This window comes from Cydia fagiglandana, chromosome 11 (genome assembly GCF_963556715.1).
Source record: "Cydia fagiglandana chromosome 11, ilCydFagi1.1, whole genome shotgun sequence".
NCBI lineage: Eukaryota > Metazoa > Arthropoda > Insecta > Lepidoptera > Tortricidae > Cydia > Cydia fagiglandana.
In genome coordinates, this window is record NC_085942.1 from 8000529 (window position 1) to 8026539 (window position 26011).

Below are 26011 nucleotides of genomic sequence, written 5' to 3' on the forward strand. Positions count from 1 at the left end.
GGTGGTATTATCAGCTATCGCTCTGCTCGGAGTATACTAACAGAAAAAACTAAACTAAAACTCCTAGTAGTAATAGCTTCAGTTAGGTTTTTGAACGCATTTATCACTCATAATAATCATAGGACATGCGAAACAACTCTAGACAGCCGAAAGAGAACGCGTCATACGTTAGGGAGAAGCGGCACTTGTGACCCTCAGCTGTCAAAACATTAGTTTTGTACGAAATATTTGTCTATTTTGTGTTTTGAAGCATGTTTATTACCTTTAGACACCCGTCGAGTATATCTCGACATGAGTTTTGGTATACTATACTTTGATCATATTGAAAACTATTAACAAATAATATATCAAAAGGTAACAATCAGACCTTCAATAAAAACATTCTGGTCAAATTTAATAAATGTAAATTGTTAACATAGTTTGCTCATACGCCCAAACATTAAGTAATCACAATAGCTACATAACAACTGTCTTATTTTCGAAACTCAATGCGAAAAGTCATTTGGAATGTTTTTAAATTACGATTAATAAGTTCAGTTTTACCAGTTATGTGAGATATCTTGTTGTAACAAATGGTTTTATCGTGAAGCGATATTTGTCAAATGATTTTTACAAGAAATTTATAGCAATGATTAGCTTATTTTCAAGTTTACTATTATAGTAAACTTTTAGTTTTGCAAGAAATGTATAATACATTTCTTGCAAAACTAAAACTGAATTCAGACAGTCATCATTTTGTAATACTTGGTGGATTTGGATGGGCTAATGTCAGAATATGGTTGGCAATAAAAGGAATAAATATCAAAATAGTAAATTAGGGCTAATTACATAATAAATAAAAGTTATATCATTTAACTAACTTTACTAGTATTAAGCTTGTAATTTATTATGTATTTTGCCTCTCAATGTATACCATATTCCACTTTGATCTAAATAAATATATAGTTTATGTTATTTATGTTGTATATGTAGATTAAGTATCTATACATCAATGGGTTTATTGCCAGCACTGGTCCACGTAAAAAATACTTTTTTGTACAAGAAGCGATCGAATCTCAGGAACAAAATGTCATAGTATTATATCTTGTTTTAAATGCATATTCACAGTATTATGTTCCAATAGGGCTTCTGAAACATTTTAATTATAAATAAGTTACTTATACATACCAAGCTACATAAATATTGATTTCTTACATATTAAAAAATAATTTATTTTCAATTTATGTCAATTTTATATAATTTGCTTTACAACTGAACCGGGAGGCACTTTATATATTGCAATTACGTTCTATAATGGAATACGTAGTGTAGAATAAAATACTGATTGATACTTTTGTTAATAATGCAATGTTGTACAAAATATTCTTAAAAATATAATACAATATTCGTTTAATATATTTTAAGTACTCAATTTCCAATCACAATACTTTGCCTACACATATAATGATTTCAAATACGAATAAGTTAATTAAATAAAGGAATGTTAACTAGGAAAATGGTAAGGCGAAGATGACGTAAATACGTTCATCGAATCTAAAAGATAACTCTTACGTATAGGAATCTGCTACAACTTATCTCTATTTCTATAACCCAGATATTATAATGACAGGTTGATATGTCAAACTCACAAATAATGTGGCCAGCTGCAAAATAGTGCCGTCATATTTAACCGGTTTCGAAAGTAACATTAAATTACCGATATTCTAGCAATTAATTATTAGGTAGATCTAATGACGTTTACACATTTTGCGGTGATAAATTTTAGCACATCAGTATTAAAAAAACACATGAAAAGTCATTAAAGTATCTGGGATATAGAAAGAGTTAACTAAAATATTAGCAACCATCTTACCTCTAGGTACAATAACTGTTGAGCTCGTGCAACTATCACAATGATCTTAGCACATTGGCAAGCCGTAGCTGTGAGATGCAATGGCAATTCCACCGGCATACGTCTGGACCCCATTTTATACAAGTACAAATCTGTTATAAGTCTGGCAACATTGACGCGATTGACACTTGCTCGACCAATGTGCGGTCTTTTGACCGGTGTTGTCAGTTAATAATTTGTAATTTGTAGGTTTATAAAATCGAGCCCAGATCTCAAATGGGATTGATAGGCGGCCTAGGACTCTTCGCTTACATAATTAATTCAAAATATACACAACCCAAATGTTACTGGCCATTTTTACAAAAAGTCACTTTTTACTTAGGTCAATCAATTTTACTGGTTACAAAATTTACAAAAGCCTACTTTGACTTAGGAGTGTGTCTCATTTGTCTCCTGGCTTACGGGAGAGCATAATTACAGTCGATCAACCCATTTATAGTTGGAAAAAACCCTCATGGTTCCAGTTTGTAAGTGACATTTTGCAAAAATACCCTATCAACACCTCAGTAAGAGTGCTCGAATCACCCCAATTTGATCGACGATTAAAATAAATTCCCAAATTACTGGAATGATCAATCAGACTTTTACACCGCACTTGCACATAAAGTCTACATAATGATACAGCACCTGCGCGACCGAGTGTCCCCGACTACATCGCTCGTGTGTCCTGAGAAGCGCGGTACGGTGCCCGCACTTGGGGACAATGTGAGTGGGTTTAGCTGGACTGGCATGGCCTCCTGGCCTACGCCCTCCGGTAATGAAGTTATACTATGGTTGTTCGTTGATGTTAGGCTGTTCTCCACCGGGCTACCGTTTGTTCTTATCTGTGATCGCTGCTTCTTCAAGTCGGCGAGGGTGCCTGAAATTATGGGAGGCTGATTAGGGATTGGAACGAGAAAATTTTAAGTTAAGCTTCAAAAACGTGTTAAGAGCATGTCGATCATAACTTAAATCTGATTGTATGTTAGTATTTATGATCTGGCAAGCAGTACTGTGTTTTTTTACTATAACTAGCATAGTTTAAAAAAAAAACTTTAATAATTACATTAAAGTAGTTTCAAGTATGGTAAATCATATAAACGGGTGGATAAATTTTCTCTTATCATTCGTTGCCACTGACTGTCACTGATTCAGCTTAAATTCACCAATTTTATTTATATATTTACATATTTAAATTTATATTATAAGCCCATTTAATAATTTAATCAGATCTTTATTACCTATTATTAGAATGTTTTACATCATCTTATCTAACAAAGTACTACTGTTCTTCTAGCTGACGGGAAAGAATAACAAAAAATAATTGATCCACCAAAATTTTACACGAGAACGGTGTAAGTACGAAGAATAGATACAAGATAAATAAAATACATATAACAAATCAGCATGCAGGACAAACTACAAGAAAAAGTTCATTAGATTTAACTATAATATAATGAGTGTCACAAGAAAGTAGTCCAGCGAGTCAAAGCTTGGTCGAGTTTTTAAAAAGTCAATACGTTTTAACGGCTTAACCTCGTAAGACCCAGGGCAATATTGGCGCTTTTGAATTTGGAACTTTTTTTTATTTCTATGAGTTCAACTTGAACTCGACTCGAATTTAAATGTGAACAATTGAGCGGACATTATGTTAAATCAATCTAGTATCTATAAATATAACGGATTTTTTTAAAGTCCCGTAATTCGAATGGACAAAAGAAACATTAATTTCCCTTTTCTCCTTATCAGTAGGGCTAGAAAACTGAAAATTCAAATTATCTATCCAGTTTATGCGAATCGGACATGCCATTCGGACCCATAGTGAAAATAGTTGCTTTTAACCCTTTAGTTCGTAGCGGCAACATACTTGCCATCATACTTAAAACAAAAACGCATCTCTACTATAAGAATTACGGTACAAAATCGAATGACTAGAAAGGAATGTCAAATGGTTAAAGGGTTAAAACTCGACCAAGAGCTAACTCGCATCATAAGGGAGAAGTATGAACGAACACAGCATGCAATTCATGCAACTACAAGGAGACGCTTGCCTCAGATATGCATCCTCGAGCGCTCGACCCGGGGACCGCAGGCCCCTTCCATTACATGTATTTATATACCATCACTGTGCAAAAACTGTTAGATAAACGTTGTATATAAATTGTTAAAAACCGGTGCTATATATAAATAATGTGGGTATCGTAAGGATGCATATAATTACCTGCGTTAATCATGACGGTGACATGAACATTGATTTTACCATTATTGTCTGTGGTGTAGGTGGCAGCGCCCTCTGTGAGGGCGATTTGGTTCGGGCTCACTACTAGGTCTTTCCTACCGTCAATCGCGTCCTCGTTTTTGAGGGTATCGTTGTCTTGGCCTTCGGGGGCTTTTCTGATGCCGTTGGGTAGTTGTCTTTCGTAGTGCTTGGGCTCTTCTTCTAAGACCGGTTGTGGGGCGTAGTGTGAGGCGGCGTTGACGCCGAATAGGGGGTTGGTTATTTTGGGTTGCGTGAAGGTTTTGTCCTCCTCTCTGTGGGGCAGGTACTGGTGTTTGGGGGCGTAGTCAACGTTCCCGGAGTCGACGCTCTGGTTGGACATGGTGGATCCGGTGGAGAGGCGCTTGTGTGTGAGATCGCCGGGAGGTATATTAGCAGTGTTCTGTTCATTTTCCACGCCGTTCGATAAGCCCTGTAAAGAAAACAAACACAATTTTAACATATGTATGTAATATTCCAAAGCACTGGCTGTTGTAAAATCTTTATAAATCGTTTTTGATAATAGAAATTGTAAGTGTTTTACCGGTGATATAACTATTTCAAATAGCGTTCATAGCAATAAATCAACACTTTCCTCTGATTATTCATTACGGACATCGGAAACTTCATTGGAATCCTATCTATTTAGATTAAGTATATAACTTAACTATAACTTATAAAAATGGGTCGATTTGTTAGTCATTTCATATCGAGTTGCCAATCATCGCTCTTTGGTGTATATTTATATAATCAAATTATCTAAATAGTTTCCTGAATACTTGCACCATTATCACCAATGATCAGCGCGGAGCAATTTGCAATGAACTTTAGGCCGGGTGTCAGTAAGGGCTGATTTACACGGCGCGCGGGAATCGCATGCGATTTTAGTTACATTGCGGACTGTTGGTTACGTCCAATTCCACCGATCGATCAAAACCCGCAGTGTAATGAATGCGAGTTGTCGCACCGTCTAAATGTTCTATTAACTATGGAAATGTACACACAGTACGCGTATAAATGAATGAATGAATGAATAATATTTATTTCACACCCAGTAGGTATATTTTTTGTTATATTCCTGGCCGAAAGGTGTCGTGTTTCGGAGGTTCCGGGGCAAACTGCCGAATCCGACACAAGAGCAGCCAATGCAACGGAGCCACGCCGTTTTGTCGACTAAATAGAGTTTAGTTTTGTTTATAAAATACATATGTATGTTAGTCTGTAAGGTATTTGTAATATGAGCCTTGTCTGATTTAAATTTCTAAATAAATAAATATAAATACCCATGAAGGTAAATTATCGACATCCATCGGACTATCGTTGTCATAACCAATAACCATCCAAGCACAAAAGATTTCGAATAGTGAGCATTTATAGTCAGCCAATAGTACAATTAAAATCGTTCGTGCGTTAAGATGCTCAAATAATGGCTCTTATCTTCATTATACTAAGTGCAAGTAACTAACACAATGACGCTGCTATATTAAGAGAGATAGGCTTAAGCCATAGTAATTAAGTTAGATTTAAGTTATATTGTAGTGCCCTACAGGGTTTCATAATAGCTGGACCAATATAATGTACCAACCTGTATAACCTATGAAAGCAATAAACACACTGATTACTGATCAAGTCTCCTGTCTCTTGACAAGTTTTAAATGAACTTAAAAAAAGCCGTGTAAACAGCCATATTTTAGGTTAGATAATTTTAAAGCGATACTTATGACTATAAGTTACGACAGACATCACATCGATTATAAAACTTAGTAGGACCTAACAACATAGACGCGCCAATTTAGGTATGTCCACCTCTCATCACAACTTATAACCCGCACTTATTTAAGAGGGTATTTCGTGAGATTGCGACATAAAAATAATGTTTCGGCTAAATTTAGGTTCGGTTGGGACGAAACTAGAGCAAACCCGAATCGAATAACTTGTAATTATGACGAAATAATATTAGGCCTTTGTAATCAAGAATATAACAATAATTAAAAGATAAAGATCTGTTAAAATATTCAATTCATATGCTTTTAATTGACTTTTAATATTAAAATTAAGCAAATGAAAGATGCTTTTACCATGCAACCTACAGTACGTAACAATATTTGGCTATTGAATTATTTATTTTATTATACGTAACAATCTAACCATAATCAGATGCACTCGAGGTATATTTATTCTCAAATGAGAATAGGGATGTTTGAGGCGAGCCCCATGATAGGACTTCAAAATAAGTTTTCAATTAATTTAAAGTGCTGATAACATCATTCTAGTTGTAATTATTATAAGACCATCAACTAAGGTTAAGTATAGGACATTGCACTGGGCAAGTGGGCATGTATCAACTTATTCAACTTCATGTTATTTTCAAAGAACTAGTGAATAGAATCAGGCGATATTTTGCGGAAATCCATATTAATTTAAACCAAAATATTACTTTGCTAATCCGCGAAAAGATAACGTGCTAGTCAATCAGTGCTAACCCATAACGGGTTACGTACTGACTAACGTATTTTTTACATGCAATTAATATTCCCACCCTGCCACCGCAAATAAATATAACAAACCACTACCAAAAGAATAATACTGGACACGTGTTTCGTCTCTCTACGAGGCATCCTCAGGAGTTCGAGGCATCATCTTAAACCATTAGCAAAGTAATTTTCAAAGAACTTTCTATTAATTCCTTGAATATTTTCATCGGCTGGATGAATCACGTATATAGAAATGTAACCGGTACATAAAATCTGAATATACTTGTTTAATAATTATTTTAGAGATGTTTTTACTATTTCTAGCACATGGAGGTGGCACACGATTGCCAAGTAGTACATGAGGGTAATATAAATAAATAAATAAGTAAACAAACATACTCGATAACGAAGTCCAAGAACCTGCGGCTCCTTCCGCATCCGCCGCAGATTGTCATTTGTCAAAAACATAATATCCAACGACATGCTGAAGCAAACACTTAAAAACAAACACCCGCGAAAAAATCCTTTGCGAAAACAAATCGCTAACACTTTATGTGGCCATAAAGTAAGAGTTGAAGTGCGAAGAACTTTTGAAGTATATCGAAATGCATCATCGAGAGGAGGAATGTGCGTACGCGCGCGCGCGGCGCGGACTGAGCGGCCGGCGCCGGCGGGGAAATCGCAGGAAAACTCAGTCCGTGGCGCGCTCAGTCAAATCAGCACCGGAACGGGATGCCACTCACTGAATGTTGTAAATTTTACACATAAACAAAGAACTCGTTGTGTTTGCATAGTTATGGGTGATTATAGACAAAATTAAAATATCTTACCGATTATGAATGTGAATTTTAGGATGTTTCGATATTTAGATGTTTGCTCCACAGTAATGCATATAAACGGCTGAACATTTGGCTGAAATTTAACTTATATACCGGATTAGGGTGTATGGTACTGTAAAGTACTACTTGGATGTAATTAACAAATCAACAAAGATTTCACGCGTTTTGTTGCATAGTTGTAGGCAATTTGCGTTACGCAGTTTTAATAGGCTGATGATACCTGAAGTTACGAAAGCTAACAAAAGTAGAATAATCGGTATCCAAATCGTAATTGGAACTCGATATTGGCACAGCGCAGACAACAGAGCAATCACAGACGTACGAATTAAGCCCGATTTTTGGCAAATCACCTCAATAACTATCTATCAAGCTTTTATGGAGTTTGTAACAATTGTAACTGACATTGTATTGTATCATGAATTAAACTAAGTAGCGTTAAATACTACACTAAGTAGCTTGTTATCCGTTAACATAGGGCAAACGCCAGGTTGTGAAAACAGGTAATTATTTGGTGCAAGGTGCAACACTCCCTTATATATATTATTATTATTACGTTTGAACCGCAAACTTGTTTAAGGTCAGTTGGGGTACTGCGAGTAAAAGATACTGCTAGGGCTAAGTAATACCGTACTTTCCCTTTCCTTTCTGTGAAAACGGTGACAGTGGAAAGACCTTCAACCCTTTCGCGCTACTTATATTTGTGTAGTAAGTGTAGCTGCCCCAAGGCACGCACATTTTCCAACTGATCTTATTTTAAAGACGATGTAAAACAGACCTTCAAGGTTACATTATAGGCGCGAACGATAAAAGGTTTTGACCTAAATTGGTAACCAATGGAGGTATTGTTACAATATTTCCAGTACTAATGAGTGCTGCAACGCAATTACGAGGAGAGCGCAAATGAAGTACACCAATAGAATAGATCCTGCAACGAATGGAAAACAAGCGTTTGCGACGATAATAAGTTACATAACATATAAGAAGATGTAATATTCTTAATAGGGATGTACCGACTAGTCGGGAAAGCCGACTATCCGGCCACATTTGTAGTCGGCGATTAGTCGGCGACTAGGCGGCAAAAATGGCCGATTAGTCGGCACTTTATTAGTGAAAGAAAATGCCTATTTTACCAAAATACCTATTCAGGGTGCAGACGAAAACTTTTGTTCATATAATTGACCGTTTGATCGATATCGTATGATAGTGGGCTGGTGCTTTCCTCTACAGGTCGATCTCAACTGATTCGCGTGTAATTTCATGGCCAAGTTCTATAGTTAAATGATTTCATTATTATTCAGTTTTGGTTTTTTTTTTAAATGGTGGAGCCATAGGGAAATGTTAATGTTATTGCAAAATTTAGAGACTTATAAACAGGGCACGTTGCTCGTAAAGACGCTGACCACGGGGGATAGGTTCTTAACTGGCGACTACGTACGGGAAATAGAGCCTTGGAAATACCTCCGACAAGTTGTACTGACGGTCTGCTCAGTCTTGTGATAGTTCTATGAACCTGTAGAGAACACCTTTTAGCCAAGCTAATATGATGAATAGCGCAACCAAACGAGCAAAAGTATTGTTTTTAACCTGAAATTATACGAAACTAATGATCTGGCCGACTAGCCGACTAGTCGGCCGACTAATCCGCCATTGGAGTGCCGATTAGTCGGCTAGTCGGCCAAATCAATAGTCGGTACATCACTAATTCTTAACATTGAGTGGTAGACGGTAACTATGACTAATAAAGCCTAGAAAATCTAGTGACCTAGTTGTATGAAAGCGTTCTAATAAAAAGTGTAGCCAAAATACGAATCTTCATCTCTTTTCCTACTGTCAAAATCGAATGAAAGAGCGATATTGCAGTGCCTGGCAGTAAAATACGGTTGCCAGTAACCTTCCTTCCCACCTTCTAGACTATATTGTTATTTGCAAGGGTATGTGGTAATGGATGTCAGTTCTGTGACTAATTATCATTATGCACTTCTTAACATTGTACATGATGTGATGGGGTATGATGACAAAGTGTTTAATTGTATCGTATTGTAATGAGAAATACTAGTAAAGGAGGAATGTCGCAATTACATTTAAATTATTACCTCGAATGTTCTATTCTAGGAATGCAAAAAAATTGTAAACTCATATGGATTTTTCTTATTTATGATCATGTCATGAGACTCTAGGTATAGGATCTATAGGATCATGACCTAAAAATTTGAACCACGTGTATTCAATTTTTTATTGTCACATAAAATATTTTCAACAACAAGTAACCAACAGCTTGGAAAACGTAGGTAACTACTAAATGTATTTTATCGGGTGAAGTTATGTTTATTGGAAAACAGAGAAAGTATAGTCAACGATAATGAGCATACCGATAAAAATGTCGAGCATTCCCCACACGAATTAACCTACCGCGATGCAAGTACAATGTATCGGTATAGTCAGCGATAAAATAACTATAATAATGACATTGATAATATAACGTACTGCGAAGGAAAAAGTAATATAAAAATTTTACCTTCCAATAAAATTATTATTATGTTTCCTATCCACATCGGATATCTTCATTGAGAGAGTAACGCGATCGTTGACCAATGATGCCGCTAGCGTCTATGTAGTCGCTCCGCCCCACGCCGTGACGTAGTTCCGCTTCCACTTCCTGCGAACCGTTGCTCGCTTCCCGCTACTCGCCACCGCCATGTCATTGTTGAGGAGAAGTACCGTCGGCATAAAAGTAGCCTAGTAGCCTGCCAGGAAGGCATTACTCAGATATCCGATGTGGATAGGAAACATAATAATAATTTTATTGGAAGGTAAAATTTTTATATTATGTGTTCCGTACTCCACATCGGATATCTTCATTGAGACCTGTTTATTATCTCCTGGTGGCGAGTTAGCGGGCGCGCAAGCGATAGGGCTACACCTACTGTCATAGAACTCAGAGAAAGAATAAATATGTATACACCATATTGCAACCCATGAAATCACAGTGACTCGTTATAATGTGAATTACAGGAAATTGAGAATTGAAATTGTAATCTCAGGTTCGAATCTGACGTTAAACTGGTTTAAGAGAATTCTCATTCGAAATCGCATCCGATCCGCAGAATCTCGGCGAGTCATGTTCCCAATTAACATAAGCGAAAATATCGCTTTCCAGCCAATTTAGTTATTAAGTACATCGTGGATCAAAAGCAATCGTAGGCGAGGCCGGCTTGGATGAGACTGTGGCTGAAAGAAATAAGCGAAGTGTCCCCTAACATTTTGTGTAATTCTCGCAAGGTGACGTACCCAGACTACCTACTTATACTGGGTCTATACTTTATTCCGGAGCTTCTAAGAGTCCCGTCGGTAAGACACGTTATCTGGTTTAGAGCCGAATTTCGGACACAAAATAATAGCGTTAAAGTTATCTATGTAATTGCCCGGCCTACAGTGTAGTAGAGTAAGGTCATTGACCCTGCGGCCTGATGCTAACAGCAAAAGTGCGGCAGCTATTCTATCGTACTTCTTCTAACGTACCTAACGTTGTAGGGCTATTTAAATTAGGGCAAGTAGATGTCTCGCGTCCCAAGCTGGTGCTTTGGGAGGCGCTGGTCTCGCTATTAATGGCGTTGGAAGAAGGCATAGTGTCCGATAGTGGTTCATACACAGCACTTGTGAGAGGCTTATGAACGAGTATCGTTCTGAAAGCTAACATGGATAATAGAAATAGACGTCTGAGATAGCTCGCTACTTCACTGGATAGAGGTACCTGGCAGTTGATCTTATTTTTGATGCACCATAAAGACCGTTTCTACATTGTGGCCGTACATGCAGCCTAGACAAGGGGACGATCTAGGGGCTCCCGTTACTGTTTTCTATACAAACACAGTACCGCAATCGGGAATATCCGGTTCTTCTATATTAGTGAGACAGTGACAGTTGCGTTTCGTTCGCTACGTAGCGTTAAACCTTGGCATGTTATATGCATGCGCCAGTCACGCCAGTAGCGGACGTCACTCCTGATCCCGCCAGCTCGGTGTTGGAGCGTCCTATCTGACAGGAGCTACGCCTCATTCTTAAGGTCGTTGACTCGTAAGGGAGGGCGGTCTGACGTTGTGTTCACTAGGACCGCTAGTAAATTGCAAGCTTACCACAGCTGCTTTAAGACTCCTTATCACGCCGTCGCAGTACACAGACTAGGCTGGGAGGTGGAGACATCCATGCCAAGTCTCACAGGCAGCTGTCAAAGGTCGTGGTAGCAGTTCAATGAGTCTGATAAGAAATACCGTGGCACAGTGCTCTCGAAAGCGGAGGCCGGCCAACAAGGCGCCTGTCAGGTGAAGACAGTCTCGGCGGCTGCTGGGCGCAGCTGCCACTCGGGCGCGCAGTGACTTCTTGATAAACCGTCGCCCTCGGGGGTTGTACCGACCTGGCAAGTAGCAAGCAACCAGCGCGACCTGTAGACGATCTGCTGGCATCAGCAGTTTTTGCGACAGCCGTAGTAACGGAAGGGATGTAGTGTGGCCGTCGTTTTATGTATACTGTACCGGTGCGGTTGTATGTTTACACTTCTGTCGTCAGCGCTGCAGATGCGGCCCGTTAACGGTTACTCTTCGCTGAAAGGGCCTTACCTCGTACATTGTCTACCAATATTGGAGATTGTAACGGACTGCTTGCATAAGATGAGGAAGAAGGTGGTGCGAGGCTTTCGGCAGCTCCGTGTTGCTGGGGACTGCGAAGGCTTCACCTTCCTCCATGAACTAAAGTTTGCGAATTTGAGACTGAACAGAAGGCATTGAGTCTCATTTCTGCGAGAAACTCTGCAGCAAGGCAGGCCTGTATGTCGCGAAAAAGAAAACTTTCAATCGGTGTGTTGTGCCGCGTGTCCCACGTGATATCTAGGAGCGTGATGGTCTAATTCGCTTTATCCGAAGAGACACCCTATATCGAGTTAGTATAGGGCATCGAGTTAGTAGCATGCTTTTAAGGAAATCGAACTGATGAAATCAAGTCTAAAATCGATTTTGGCGCTTTGCGTAACAAAACTGTTTCGATAAAGTCGAATACAGACAGATGGAAACTGCTGGAGTCCTCCTGGCCCCTTTCTCTTAGCACCGGAAACTCAAGCTTGTTCAGGCGCAGCGGGTTTATTTGTCCCATTTTGTTTATTATGGCTTTTCGCACGAGTTCGTCTTTGTAAGACGGAACTTAAGCTGGAGAGCGCGAGCAAGCAGAGATAATTATGTGAAGTCTGCAGACCTTTTCGATGCCTTTCACCTCGGTTTCGAGCGGTCGCACAGGGCCTTGTCGCTAGCTGTTCTCCGGTTGGACCACTCCATGGCCTCGAGAAGTCGTAGGAGCTTCGAAGCGACACAGCGAAGTCGATCAGCACCTTTATGAAGCCCGGGAACACGACGTATTTTCCTCTGAGTATCGACATATCTTACCGCTTTCAACTCCGGGCAGTCGAGCCGCGCTAGGACGGGGCTCTTTACGACCTTGTCTGCCGTCGCCGGAGGATTCTTTAACCGAAACCAAGAGCTTAGCGGTCTGTTCGTGCTGTACCATACCATACCTATACCTGCACCATAGCTATAGGCGCCTGCGTACCTCAATGGAACCATGTGGACAGGACAAAACTGATACTGTGGCGCCCAGCGAGCAAGGGACGACATCGTCGTAGTTGCAGCATCGGTGGACAGCATCGGCGTGATTGTGGCAACCGCCGCCGCTCGGGAGGCGCCGGTGCGTGAAGCTAGGGGCGCCATCGTGGCGGCCGGCTCGGGGGGGGGGGGGGGGGGGGGGGGGCACCGGTGCCTGAGGCCGGGCGGCTCATGGCGGCCGCCACTGGTTCGGGTAGCGCTGGTGCGTGAGGCGAGGACCCATAGTGGCGGCCCGCTCTAGAGGCGTTGTCGCGTGAGGCGGGCGGCTCCATCGTGGCGGCCACCGCCACCGGCTCGGGAGGCGCCGGTGCGTGCGGCGAGAGGCGCCATCGTGGCGGCCAGCTCGGGAGGCACCGGTGCATGAGGCGGTCGCCGTCTGGCTGGCTGGTCTGGGAAGCACTGCTGTGAGGCGAGAGGCGCCATCGTGGCGGCCAGCTCGAGAGGCGCCAGTGCGCAGGTGGTGGTGCCATCGTGGCGGGCGGCATCATCGTGGCGGGCAGCGCCATTGTGGCAGCCGCCGCCGCCGCGTCGATGCGTAATGCGAGAGGCGCCATCGTGGCGGCCAGCTCGGGGGGTAGGCGGCGTCATCGAGCGGGCGGCGCCATCATGGCGGCCACCGTCGCCAGGCTCAGGTGCGAGAGGCGCCGTCGTGGCGGCCAGCTCGACAGGCGCCGGTGCGCGTGACGGACGTTATGGGCACGGGAGGCGCCGATGGCTAGGCTCGTAGTTGCACGCATCATCACGGCGACGCTGTTGCCCTCGGCGGTGCCATCGTGGTGGCCACCACCGGCGCGTAGGTCACCAGCGACGTCATGACGGCCGGCAACCAACGCGGCGATCGTCGCTGTACTCGTAGCATTTCCACTGCTTACACGTAACTTACCTTCCTTCCGCTCGAGCAGTCGGGACGCAGAAGCGGTCCGCCTTCACCTTGGCGCGATCCACCCGCGATGCGCCCGCAGCTGCAGGAGCGGGCATGTGACGTCTCGCAGAGCCACGCGGATCTCTCAGAGTCCCGCTGGACTGGAAGCGTCCGCACCGCAACTGCAGCAATAGGAGCGGGCGTGTAACGTCTCGCGGAGTCCCGCGGACTGGAGGCGTCCGCACCGTGACTGCAGCAACAGAAGCGGGCGTGTGACGTCTCTCGGAGTCCCGCGGACTGGAGGCGTCCGCACCGCGACTGCAGCAACAGGAGCGGGCGTGTGACGCCTCTCGGAGTCCCGCGGACTGGAGGCGTCCGCACCGCGACTGCAGCAACAGGAGCGGGCGTGTGACGCCTCTCGGAGTCCCGCGGACTGGAGGCGTCCGCACCGCGACTGCAGCAACAGGAGCGGGCGTGTGACGCCTCTCGGAGTCCCGCGGACTGGAGGCGTCCGCACCGCGACTGCAGCAACGCACCGCGACTGCAGCAACAGGAGCGGGCGTGTGACGTCTCTCGGAGTCCCGCGGACTGGAGGCGTCCGCACCGCGACTGCAGCAACAGGAGCGGGCGTGTGACGCCTCTCGGAGTCCCGCGGACTGGAGGCGTCCGCACCGCGACTGCAGCAACAGGAGCGGGCGTGTGACGCCTCTCGGAGTCCCGCGGACTGGAGGCGTCCGCACCGCGACTGCAGCAACAGGAGCGGGCGTGTGACGTCTCTCGGAGTCCCGCGGACTGGAGGCGTCCGCACCGCGACTGCAGCAACAGGAGCGGGCGTGTGACGAGAGCGGTGTCCACCGTGGCCCGCAGCGTCGCGGTGTCTCGGAGTCACACCTTGGACGACAGCAGAAGACGCGGCGCCGGCGCGGCGCGCGCGGGCGGGGGCGGGCTCCGGGCCCGCGCCCCCGCGCCGGGGGACGGGCGCCCCGGTCGCGCCGCAACTAACAACACGAGGTACTCCCAGGCTACTGCCTGAGAACCCTCCTTTAGTGACGAAGTAACTTCTGAACGCCAATAAAATTAGAATATCTTAAACTGGCTCACCGGATGGTTCGAGACAATCCAAACCTCCTTATCAGCGAAGCGCGGCACCCGACAGCGGCGCGCGCAAGCTGTCCGCCCCCGCGCCGCCCGGGCGCCGCCGCCGCCGCGGAGCGACTTGTTACCACTTGTTAACAAAAAACCACTGACGCACTTCCTACTTCGATCTCGAAAATGCGAGTTAACGGTAACGATTTTAGCAGCATGGAATGTGAAAAATAATTTAGCAAGAAAAAAGTGGGTAGAATCGAAAAGCACCGTTCGATGACTTCGATCGCGAGACCGCCAAAAGACTAATAGTGGCGATCTCTGCCATATCTCACTATTTAATCGACCGAGCTTTGGATCGGAAATGTTAAAGCACCATGCTGCAAAAATATACGCAAAAAATATTTGCGGACCATCGGTCAAGACGGTCGACGAAACAATGACATGGCGGTGGCGAGTAGCGGGAAGCGAGCAACGGTTCGCAGGAAGTGGAAGCGGAACTACGTCACGGCGTGGGGCGGAGCGACTACATAGACGCTAGCGGCATCATTGGTCAACGATCGCGTTACTCTCTCAATGAAGATATCCGATGTGGAGTACGGAACACATAATACTACATTCAAATGAAAAGCTGTTTACAAAAGCTTGTAATACAAGTGGAAGTCCCTTTCTGACAGATTTTGTTAGAAAGGGGCTTCCACTTGTATTATAAGTTACAAGGTTTTGATAAACAGGGCACTAGCGTTATTCATAAACGCGCCAAAAGTTCCAATTAGGGCCGATACAAACAGACTGCAACCCGACTCCAATTTGTATGGGAACTGCACGCCGACTGAACGCCAACTGCAACGTTGGCGTGCAGTGCCCGTACAAGTGGCAGTCGATTTGCAGTCCGTCTGTATCGGCCCTTATATAGCTATTAATCGTTTGTCCGAACCTGTCAAAATGACAGTATTTGTAAGAAAGGGATAAAACATATATTAACTAATTCAGGCTTGTAAAGTTTAACGCATAAGGGCTGATATAGACGGCGCGTGAACTCGTATGCGATTTTAGTTACATTGAGGACTATTGGTTGCACCCAATTCAGCCGACCAATCAATACCGTTTCTTCAGACAAAAACGTCACTTTTGACACTCACGCATCTAATCCATATCGTTTCTAGATCTATTAATTGACGTATCTTAAAGTTCGAATCGGGCAGTAAAACAGTTTCATTCAGTCAGCCTTCAACAAGTCGGCAATTGATCATAATTCTTAACCCGCCTCAGTAAAACTAACTGCATATGTAACTTTATCGCAGATTTTTCTAGAGAATGGAACGTAAGTTTATGGTAACGTTTCGAAATAATAACTTAACTTCGGTAATAGGCGAGTGCGTAATGATTGCTGCTCATATACCGCAATTAGCCTCATTAAAATTACAATTTACTACGTAGTACGTAAACAGAAAGAAACTTTTGCTTTCGACCCTTTGTTACCGACTAAAACTGAATTTGCAGACATGGCATGCGTAAAGTAATACAAAATATTGTGACCGCATTGACAGCTCAAGTCTATAGGTACAGTCTAGTACATTATATGATAAATAAGTTAGGTTTTTGGAAACATTTGGTAATCCAATCCAGTAAGCAAAACATGCCTGGTTATTTTTTTTCTGTATTTTCTCTGCGTCGAGTCAGTACTTGAAAAAAGAAATAAATTAAATTCCAGACAAGTAATATTTGTCAGAGCAAAACGCTAATAGATCGACGTAAATCGTGCATAGTGTTTTGCTATTGATAGTGAAGATATATTTACCAAACAATGCTATTGTAGCACTGGTATTGCACAAATGTAGTTTGGTAGATCATACAAACAAATACCGTATTTTAGGGTACGGTAAACAAATAATACAAAGATTACGTCAAAATTGCAATCATAAAATACGGCACTCTATTCTCTTGGTAAAATTATTATTTTGATCAGAATACACAATGCACCAAATATTTATAGAAATGGTAATTCAATTCATAGACAATTATAATAAAATATAGCACTGATTGCCTAGCACGTTATCTTTACGTGGATTAGCAAAGTAATATTTTGGTTTTAATTAATATGGATTTCCGCAAATTAACGCCTGATTCTATTCATTATGCTATCCGGGACCAATGCACAGCCGTATCACGTAAACGCTAGTTGGAAGTCCTGTAATTTAAGGAAAAGATCACGTGACTCAGACTCATCGTTAGCAGCCGCCATTCCGATATAATTTTACTTTTCGTTTTAAGTGTCTGTCGATAACGAAATCATCTTGACTACGGCACCAGATCCGTTGATCTACTGATCTGATAATACGCTCAATTACAAGCAATTGCAATTTTAAGTATGACACACAAAAAGCCTTTCATCCAAGTAATAATTGTGGCCATTACAATAGCATGCACCATTTAATGTATGATTGTGATGTTTGCCCAGATCTCACGCGGTCGATGAAGCGAGAAACTATGGTTGTTAACCGATGGAAATATGTTAATGAGGATGGAGTTTTATCTAAGTAGCTATGGCTAATCTCTGGTATAAATGTTTGTTTCCACCTATTTAAAATTGGAAGTCGGTACCTAAACTATAGGTAATAATTCACACTGGCGGCGGATATGACAGCTTCATGGGTACCATAGTTTAATTTATAAATATGGTTAATTTCTATAGGTCAGGAAATGAATGCACAAAAAACTGAATTCATTTTTGGTATTACTGAATCGCAATTAAAAAGGGATTGAGATAGCTGTCAATCCATATTGATTTAGACGTAAGTGTATGGAAATCTGTTATTTCTAATCCCTTTCTCATCGCGGCATGATAATATCGGGGCTACGGCCGGGGACTTTTGATATGTTCACCTCCTAACTAGTCCAACCAAAGTTACTTACGGAGTCAAAAATTGGGTTCCTAGCATTTCGCTCTATATACCTTCTTATTGCTTGGCCTACTATGGAAGGGTATTTTTTTAGATTTTGTGGTTGGTCCCATATATAGTAAAAGTTGCTCAGTATAATCCCAAAACCTCCCTGGCAACGGGAATGCAATAATTTTTAGCCAACCTGTATATTAGAATTACGTAATTTCAAATAAGGACTGTATCGTTTATTATAAATACAACTTTACTTAGCCGTTTTTTCTGGTATTATATTTTTATTAAAAAATTACACATATAGTTTAATTAGTGCTTTAATAATAAGTAACATTTCGTCCTGGGAGATCACGTAAAGCATATGGTTTGGACAATATTTACCCAGTCCTCCCGAGTAACTACAACGATTTTGGACAAATACTACAAGAAAATTTACGGTTTGCGAACAAGACGAGATATTACACAAAAAAAATCGTACTATGTAAACAGCAATTACATATGATTCGTAAAGCGAAACATCTGGGCATAGTCTAATCATTTCTTTTAGTTGGAAAAAAAGTTTTGGATCTGTGCTTGGTGGCCTTTTAGAGAATATGGCATGTTACTTACGACAACCCCGACTTTGGTATACAATATAACCATCATGGAGCGTTTCTATCGACCTGTTCTAGCCATGGTTCAACGCCATGAATGTCCGTTAGGCTTTGGATTTCGGTAGATTCTTTTAGCTGTTTCCCTCATTTCGCTGGCGTCAGAAATTGACGGGCATCCAAAATGTTGCATAAAAAGTCGTTTTCATGTAAAGATAAAAAATCACCACATTTATTCTGTGGATGTTCAATTGAGCAATCATGAAAAGGACACTTAGATGGCATATTTTGGCAGCATATTAACCTTTTGTTTCTTTAAATCGTACCAAGGAATCGGTGAAATAGTCTCAAATTAAGCTCGATAGGCTTGTCCAAATTACAATTGCTAGACGGTATTAAAATCATCATAAAGTCCCTAAAATAAAATAAATGTAAAACCTTCTTATATCAGATATGGCTTAAAAATACCCCCAGGGTATACCTTAAGAACATAGTAATACAAAATAATACACACGTCAACAGTTAGACCAGGTTTTATTTGTATTTATAATAAACGATACAGTCCTTATATAAACTCTCACAAGATATTCTACAGATTTACAGTATCGTTGTAAACATAATTAAACTAACAGTAGTAATTGACTTGAGTTTGCACGCAACTCTGATCGCAACCAAATCGGCACCAATCGCTGTATTTCGACAGGCACGATTTAATCGCCTACAATAAACCTATAGGTAATGCAACGTCTAGGCTTAATAGAACGTTTTATGCGTTGCACCATTGTCCAAGTTACCGTTTGATCGTACTTTGTCATAAATTCTTAAGCATTTCTACGCAACTGCATATCGTTCAACAAAATCTAGGACTCGCTACATATCCAAAGTCGGTGAGGGTGGTATTCCACTTGTCCAAGATCTTTGTCCAATGTGTATTTGCGTCTCACATTTTGCTTAAAAATATGTCAAACGCAATGCACACTGGACAAACATCTTGGACAAGTGTAATATCACCCTAAAGGTTTCCTAACAGATCCACAAAATGGAGTATATAAAACAACTTGTGGTATAAAAAATAAATCAGAATACCTATGGTACATACATAGGTATTCTGATTTATTTAGATGGGAGTGCGAACGCTTATTTTAATTGCGTCTACGTCTACGTTTATGCCTTGTACAGTCGCCATTAGATATATCGAAGAGGCTTAGGCCCTCACAAATATCTGATCACGCCTCTATTGTCAAAGCGTTAAAGTGCTCGTTCAGATATTTTTAAGAACCTTGGCCGCTCTAATATATCCGATGAGTAAAATTATTTACAAAAATGTAGGAATGAAAAAGGACTGCTATAGTATATAATGGTATAGGATAAAACTCAGTAGTGCTCTCTACAAGTCAAATTTCACGTCTGTTGACCACACCCTTGATGTAGTGTTTAATTTACTGTGTAAATGGTACGTCAACGACTTTACTATTAAAACAGCTCATTAATGGCGAAACGCATAAGAGATATCACTGCGTACGTATTTCAAGTTTTATTTGCGTATCAAACGAACGTTATTGCGTACAATGTTGCAAAACTACAATGGTGTAAATCCGTCCGATAGCAAATGCATCACCGTCCGTGCCAATTAGGTAGTGGCTTGTTACGCACAGATGACCAAAGAATTTGAACACCGTAGTACATACGCAGACTATAGCGTGAATGTTCTAATTTCATTTCATGGTTTTTTCTTTATATCCGTTAGTCGTAAAATTTACGAGAAACTATTTAGGTTAAGAGTGTAATTATGATAGTGTTAATTAAAATGAGTAAAGAATGTATTTCGATTTCATGTTGAGTACGGAACAGGCAAACCAGCGTTACTGTGGTCTCGAGATACGTGATAGCTAGGCGTAATAGGAGTGCGCTTAAATAAGTCATGTACTTACAGTACCGGTCAAAAGTTTAAGTTCACTCTGCGAAATAAGGTTATCATATTTAATTATGTTCAAATATAGAATATGTTTTGAATTTCAAACGTTTAATTGTTTCTACGACTACCAAATAACAATAAAAATACCTCTTGGAGGAATCGTTTTATGTTATTCGGAAAATTTGATCCATTTAATATTTTTGTTCCGTATTTCCTATGAGATTTCGTGAAGTTAGAAATCATTTAAAATGGGTCGCAAAGCCGATTTTAGTGTCGAAACTCGTGCTGTTATTGTAACTCTGTCAAATGAGGGCTACACGACGCGGAAAATCGCTGAAAAAATGAAGGTTTCTCAAACCGCTGTCGTGAGTACTTTGAACCGAAAACAAAAAACCGGTCTTAATTGCAGTCGATCTCGATCAGGTAGGCCAAAAGTCACGTCTAAAAGCGAAGACCAATTTATTTGCGTGCAGAGCAAACGCCAACGTACTCTAACTGCTCCAGAAATTTGCGAAGAACTCAACGCCACCCGAGAACAGCGAGTATCGGTTTCGACAGTGCAACGGCGTCTGCGAAACTATGGTCTAAAAGGTCGTATTGCTGCCAAAAAACCCTTGTTACGTAGTCAGAATAAAGTTAAGAGGTTGAAATGGGCCCAGAAACACAAAAACTGGACGTCTGAACAGTGGTCTAAAGTTTTATTTTCTGACGAATCGAAGTTTGAAATTTTTGGAGGGAGACGTCGTCAATATGTTCGACGACAAGTAGGCGAACGAATGATAAAGCAATGCGTGATGCCAACAGTGAAGCACGGTGGAGGATCAGTTATGGTCTGGGGATGCTTTGCGGGTGACAAAGTTGGTGATCTCGTGAGAGTCAATGGCATAATGGATAAGAAAATGTATCATAACATTTTGCAACGTCACGCTTTTCCATCTGGAAAACGGATTGTAGGCAGAGGTTTTGTTTTCCAACAAGACAACGATCCCAAGCATACGTCGAAGTTGTGCAAAAACTACATTTCATCCAAAGAGAACCAAAAAGAATTAAAATATATGGATTGGCCTCCTCAATCGCCCGACCTCAATCCGATTGAGTTGTTATGGGATGAATTGGACAGGAGTGTGAGAAAAATGCGGCCAACTAATAAAGAACAGCTTTGGGAATACCTATACATTTGTTGGAATAAAATTTCGACATCAACACTGCAAAAACTAATTACGCGAATGCCGAAAGTGTGTATGGCAGCATTGAAAGCAAAAGGCGGATATTTTGAAGAGTCTAAAGTTGGCAAAAACTGATCTTTTTTATTTAATTGTGGTTTTAAATTAGAGAATTACCTTTAATTTATTATGTAATAAAAGATTATTAAATACATTGTGTTATATTTTATTAGTACATTGTGTTATAGCTTCATTTAACCGAATTTACAGAGTGAACTTAAACTTTTGACCGGTACTGTAAGTAGGTTGCGTGCTAAGCGTTTGGAATAAAATACCAGTACTTTTTATTACATTTTCTTCGTCTTGATTTGCAGAGATAATAACTTTCAATATTTTACAAAATAAAGAGCAGTATGACGATGATGTCACACATTACTTTTCACCTCAGCAGCTCGAACAAGGGTACTTTGCTTCTTAAAAACAATGAGCAAAATGCGATTTTGCTCACTGAGTCATTTTGTCTCACTCAGTGAGCAAAATCGCATTTTGCTCACTTAGTGAGACAGTATGAGTGAGCAAAATCGCATTTTGCTAACTGAGTGAGACAAAATGTCATTCAAGTGACTTTTATAGTCAAATTTCATTTCAACATGCGGGATCTAATACAAGTTCGTTTAACTGGGGTCTATTATCTCTGTCCCTCTAGGTATGTTCTCACTGCTTAGGGTGAAAAATTTTGTATACTACACGAGATCAAAGTTATTTACATCTCGTGCGCTTTTGAATCCCTTACTACGCTCGCTTATAGAATCTTTCGCTTGCACGGGACTCAAAATAAGCACTCGAAGAAATATCAAACTTTGATCTCTTGTTGTACAAATAACTATTTTTGTTTGTTTCACGCTGACTACAAAATCTCTTACAGTGAGTTGATTATGTCTTTAAACAATTGTACATTATGGGCCGATAGTAATAGAAACATATCAACATCTCATCACTGTTTACTGTAGGGTTCTTTTCGAGCTCGCCAATGGTCCCACCCTGAGCTTATCTCATCCAAGTGGTGATGGACGGGGTGAGGTATGCTCATGACAAAGCAAAAGTTTTTAACAACGCGCGCTTGAAAGAGACAAATATGTGTTATAAAGCCGTCTTGTAGAAAAGCGCGTTGTAAACAATTTTAGTTACTAACTTCGTAAACAAGATACCCTTACCTTTCCTCGTATACTAATTACAGTTTCGATAACAACCTCTACAGTTGCTCATCCGCGATGCGGATTTGCTCAATGTACAGATTAATAACGGAGATAACCTCATATCTCATCCGGGCTCATATTGTTAAAATACTTGTACTAACACGAATACTTCATTGGACTTTTATCGACTTTATGTCGTTGCAGTAAGGCTTGCGAATGATCAGTTGAAAGTGGTTACGATAGTACAATGAATTTAATTAACACGCTACACTCTGTTGGGTTAACTAAACCTTAGTTTTGAGCAATTAACGTACGAAAATAGAGTATTTACATATTTTTAAGGTACAAATTTAATGAACGTAGAAAAAATTAAATGGTTAGTTTATGTTTTGGCGATTAAATGCAACTGGTATTAAATTTTACTTTTTTAGCGTAGTCACAAGGCATACTTAAAATTTTGCTACAAAGAAAAAAATTAAATCGAGAGCCCGTATTGGCGTTTTCTACTATCAACGATTGTCAACTTGGCTAAGCCTCAGATTTTTCATAGGGTTGGCAATGCGTAAGTCACATCGCTTGCGCTGCAAGTTGCTGTAGGTATAACATTAGCGATTACAATTTGGCATGTCTTAGGTACGGTTGTTTGCTATTGTTTTCAATACTTTCCCAGCTGTTATCAATGATAATTTATAATTAAGTAATAAAAAATACGTGGAACTTGTCGTAAAAAATTGTGTTTGTTTATAAAAAAAGTTTTAGTTTGCCACCGACGTGGTAAAAAAAGGCGCATACAGTACGGACCGGGACACTACATCTCATAAATTATGACGTAGCGTGCCGCGTTTTCCCTTTCACGATGATCATTAGTTTTTCACAGGGGCGGCCAACAGTTTTTCCGCGGGAAAGTTGAAAGCGGAATAATTTCCTAGTGACGCGTTTAGACTATGGGCACGAGATGGATGTCAATTATGATAATTTTAATTACGTGTGCTCGATGTTGCGTGGTGTGTTTACCTCGATGATTGCTGAGCGATGTGAGTATAGCGAGTGAGGTTCGCAATACGATTTTTATCGATTTTTTATCAAAAAAATATGAACTCCGTAAGAAATAAATATGTGCAAGTAATGGGATATAGTAAGACTTTGCATTTGAAAGTAATTTATACTTGAACACTTGAACAGTATGGTAATGTGAATAAAGTTGGATTGAATTATGGTCAGGAATGGACTCTTTCGTGATATAGTAAGGTGGTCTTTAAACTAAAGCCGGCATCACATGCTTAGTAAATACAGGGTGTTTGGTACATCGCTTGCAAAATTAAAACGGCAGTTAGGTTGAGTCATTTGCTATCTACTCATGCCTAGAAAAAAAATTGGCCACGGTTTTTTTACTACTGCGCAAGTATGCATTTGAAATTTACGAAAAACTGGCATAGAGCTGAAAAAAACGTGCCCAAAAATTAAAATTTCTAGGCCTGGGAAGATAGCAAATGACTCAACCTATCTGCCGTTTTAATTTGGCAAACGATGTACCAAACACCCTGTATAATAAAACATATGTAATTGCTTGCCAGGGTTTCGTAGTCGGTCGCATATCGTATACTAAAAGATGTTCAGTATCACCTAGGTATAAATTATTTTTATTTTATTTTATTTATTTGGAGATCCAACCGCTATGACAATAACATAGAAAAAAATCTAAACTAACTGGTACTACTTATACTAATAAAAACAGTATAAATCTTTTAAGTGTGAGCTCTGATTATTTGAGACTTGTGTGTTGGCAGGGTTAGAATTTACGCCTTAGGGCCAGTTGCACCAACCAAATTTGACAGACTGATCAACGTCAGCCGGCGCGCCCCGGCGCTTTACATTTGTATGTATGAAAAGTTTTATAGTAAAGTGTTCGATAAATTTGTATTTATCGAACACTTTAACGATACGAACAGTTTGGTGCAACCGATCCTTAGTATGCCAGCATATACATCGATCAATGATGTGAATAATTTTCGCAGAATATACCGGGTGTGGCCTGTAATATGCGCAAAAAATTTAACTGTAGGCTGTACTCCTCATGCTGATCAACATTTGTTCAGCGACTTTTGAAAATAACTTGTAGTTTGATTTTTAATACACTTTAAAGGTTATTCAAAGACGCAATGTATTGCGAATTTTGTTATGTTTAAGGCTTGACAAGCAACGTCAATCACAATGATATGGCGTGGCGATGGCGTCCATTGAAGATAATATTTATTTTGTATGAAAAATAGGGAGTCTAAATGCTTCATAATTTTTAAAAGTTGTTGAACAAAAGTATCACCGTTTGAGAAGTACAATCTATTTTTTAATTATTTGCTCATGTTACAGGCCACATCGGTATAATGCACCCTGCATTATATATTCTGCGAAAACACACAAGTCTCAAATAATCAGAGCTCACACTTAACTGGTTCGATCAATAAATATATCAATCTCTCTAGGGATCATCCATTAATTACGTCACACGTTTAGGGGGTGGGAGGGGGTCAAGAAAATGTGACATGTTGTGACATGGGGGAGGGGAGAGTCACAAACATTGTGACGTCATTTTAACTTCATCACTACCTATTCATCAGTAACCGAAAATTAATTTATATTTTTTATTCGCTGTACATTTAAATAATGAGGTTTTGGAAGTAGGTAATTTTCGTTCGTAATTGGTTTTGTGTTATAAAATTGCTAATATTTCTTTTACCAAAAATATTTTTTATAAAAAAAATAATGCTGAGTTAGTATTGCCGATTTCGTTGAAAACAAATTGCCTAAAATGTGACGTCACACCAGGTGGGGAGGGATTTGCAAAATGTGACCAAGTGTGACAAGGAGGGGGGAGGGGTCAAAAAACCTAGAAATTCGTGTGACGTAATTAATGGATGATCCCACTATGAGCGTTGCAAGCAACGGTCGCTATTGCATGGTAATGTTATGGGTAATATAGAGCACGCTTTATTTACTAGAGCAGACCTAATGTTCCGTTGCTACGATTTGTTAGTCACTAACAGTTAGAACGAGTTATGCGCGGCATGCATTGTTTCTTGTTTGACAAACAGTCCGTGGAAACTATGAGTAGTTAGCCACCTAGTGCAGAAAACCCTCATTCATTGATCATTGCAAACATTCGCATGTTAAAGTTCCAAGTATACACCGTGAAATTTTAGTGGTTGTTTTCCCGCAACGA

At 40.6% G+C, this 26011-nt stretch overlaps 1 protein-coding gene across 1 annotated transcript in view; it reads right to left on the reverse strand.

The window, feature by feature from the left end:
- Nucleotides 1-1433: 1433 nt before the first annotated feature.
- LOC134668847 (protein phosphatase 1 regulatory subunit 16A) overlaps nt 1434-26011 on the reverse strand; it is a 57418-nt gene continuing 32840 nt past the window's right edge. The window contains exons 9-10 of the mRNA XM_063526318.1: nt 4092-4560; nt 1434-2750 (exon numbers count right to left, since the gene is read on the reverse strand). Of these exons, the coding sequence (XP_063382388.1) occupies nt 2500-2750; nt 4092-4560 (720 nt within the window). The 3' untranslated portion in view covers nt 1434-2499. The remainder of the gene's footprint in view (nt 2751-4091; nt 4561-26011) is intronic.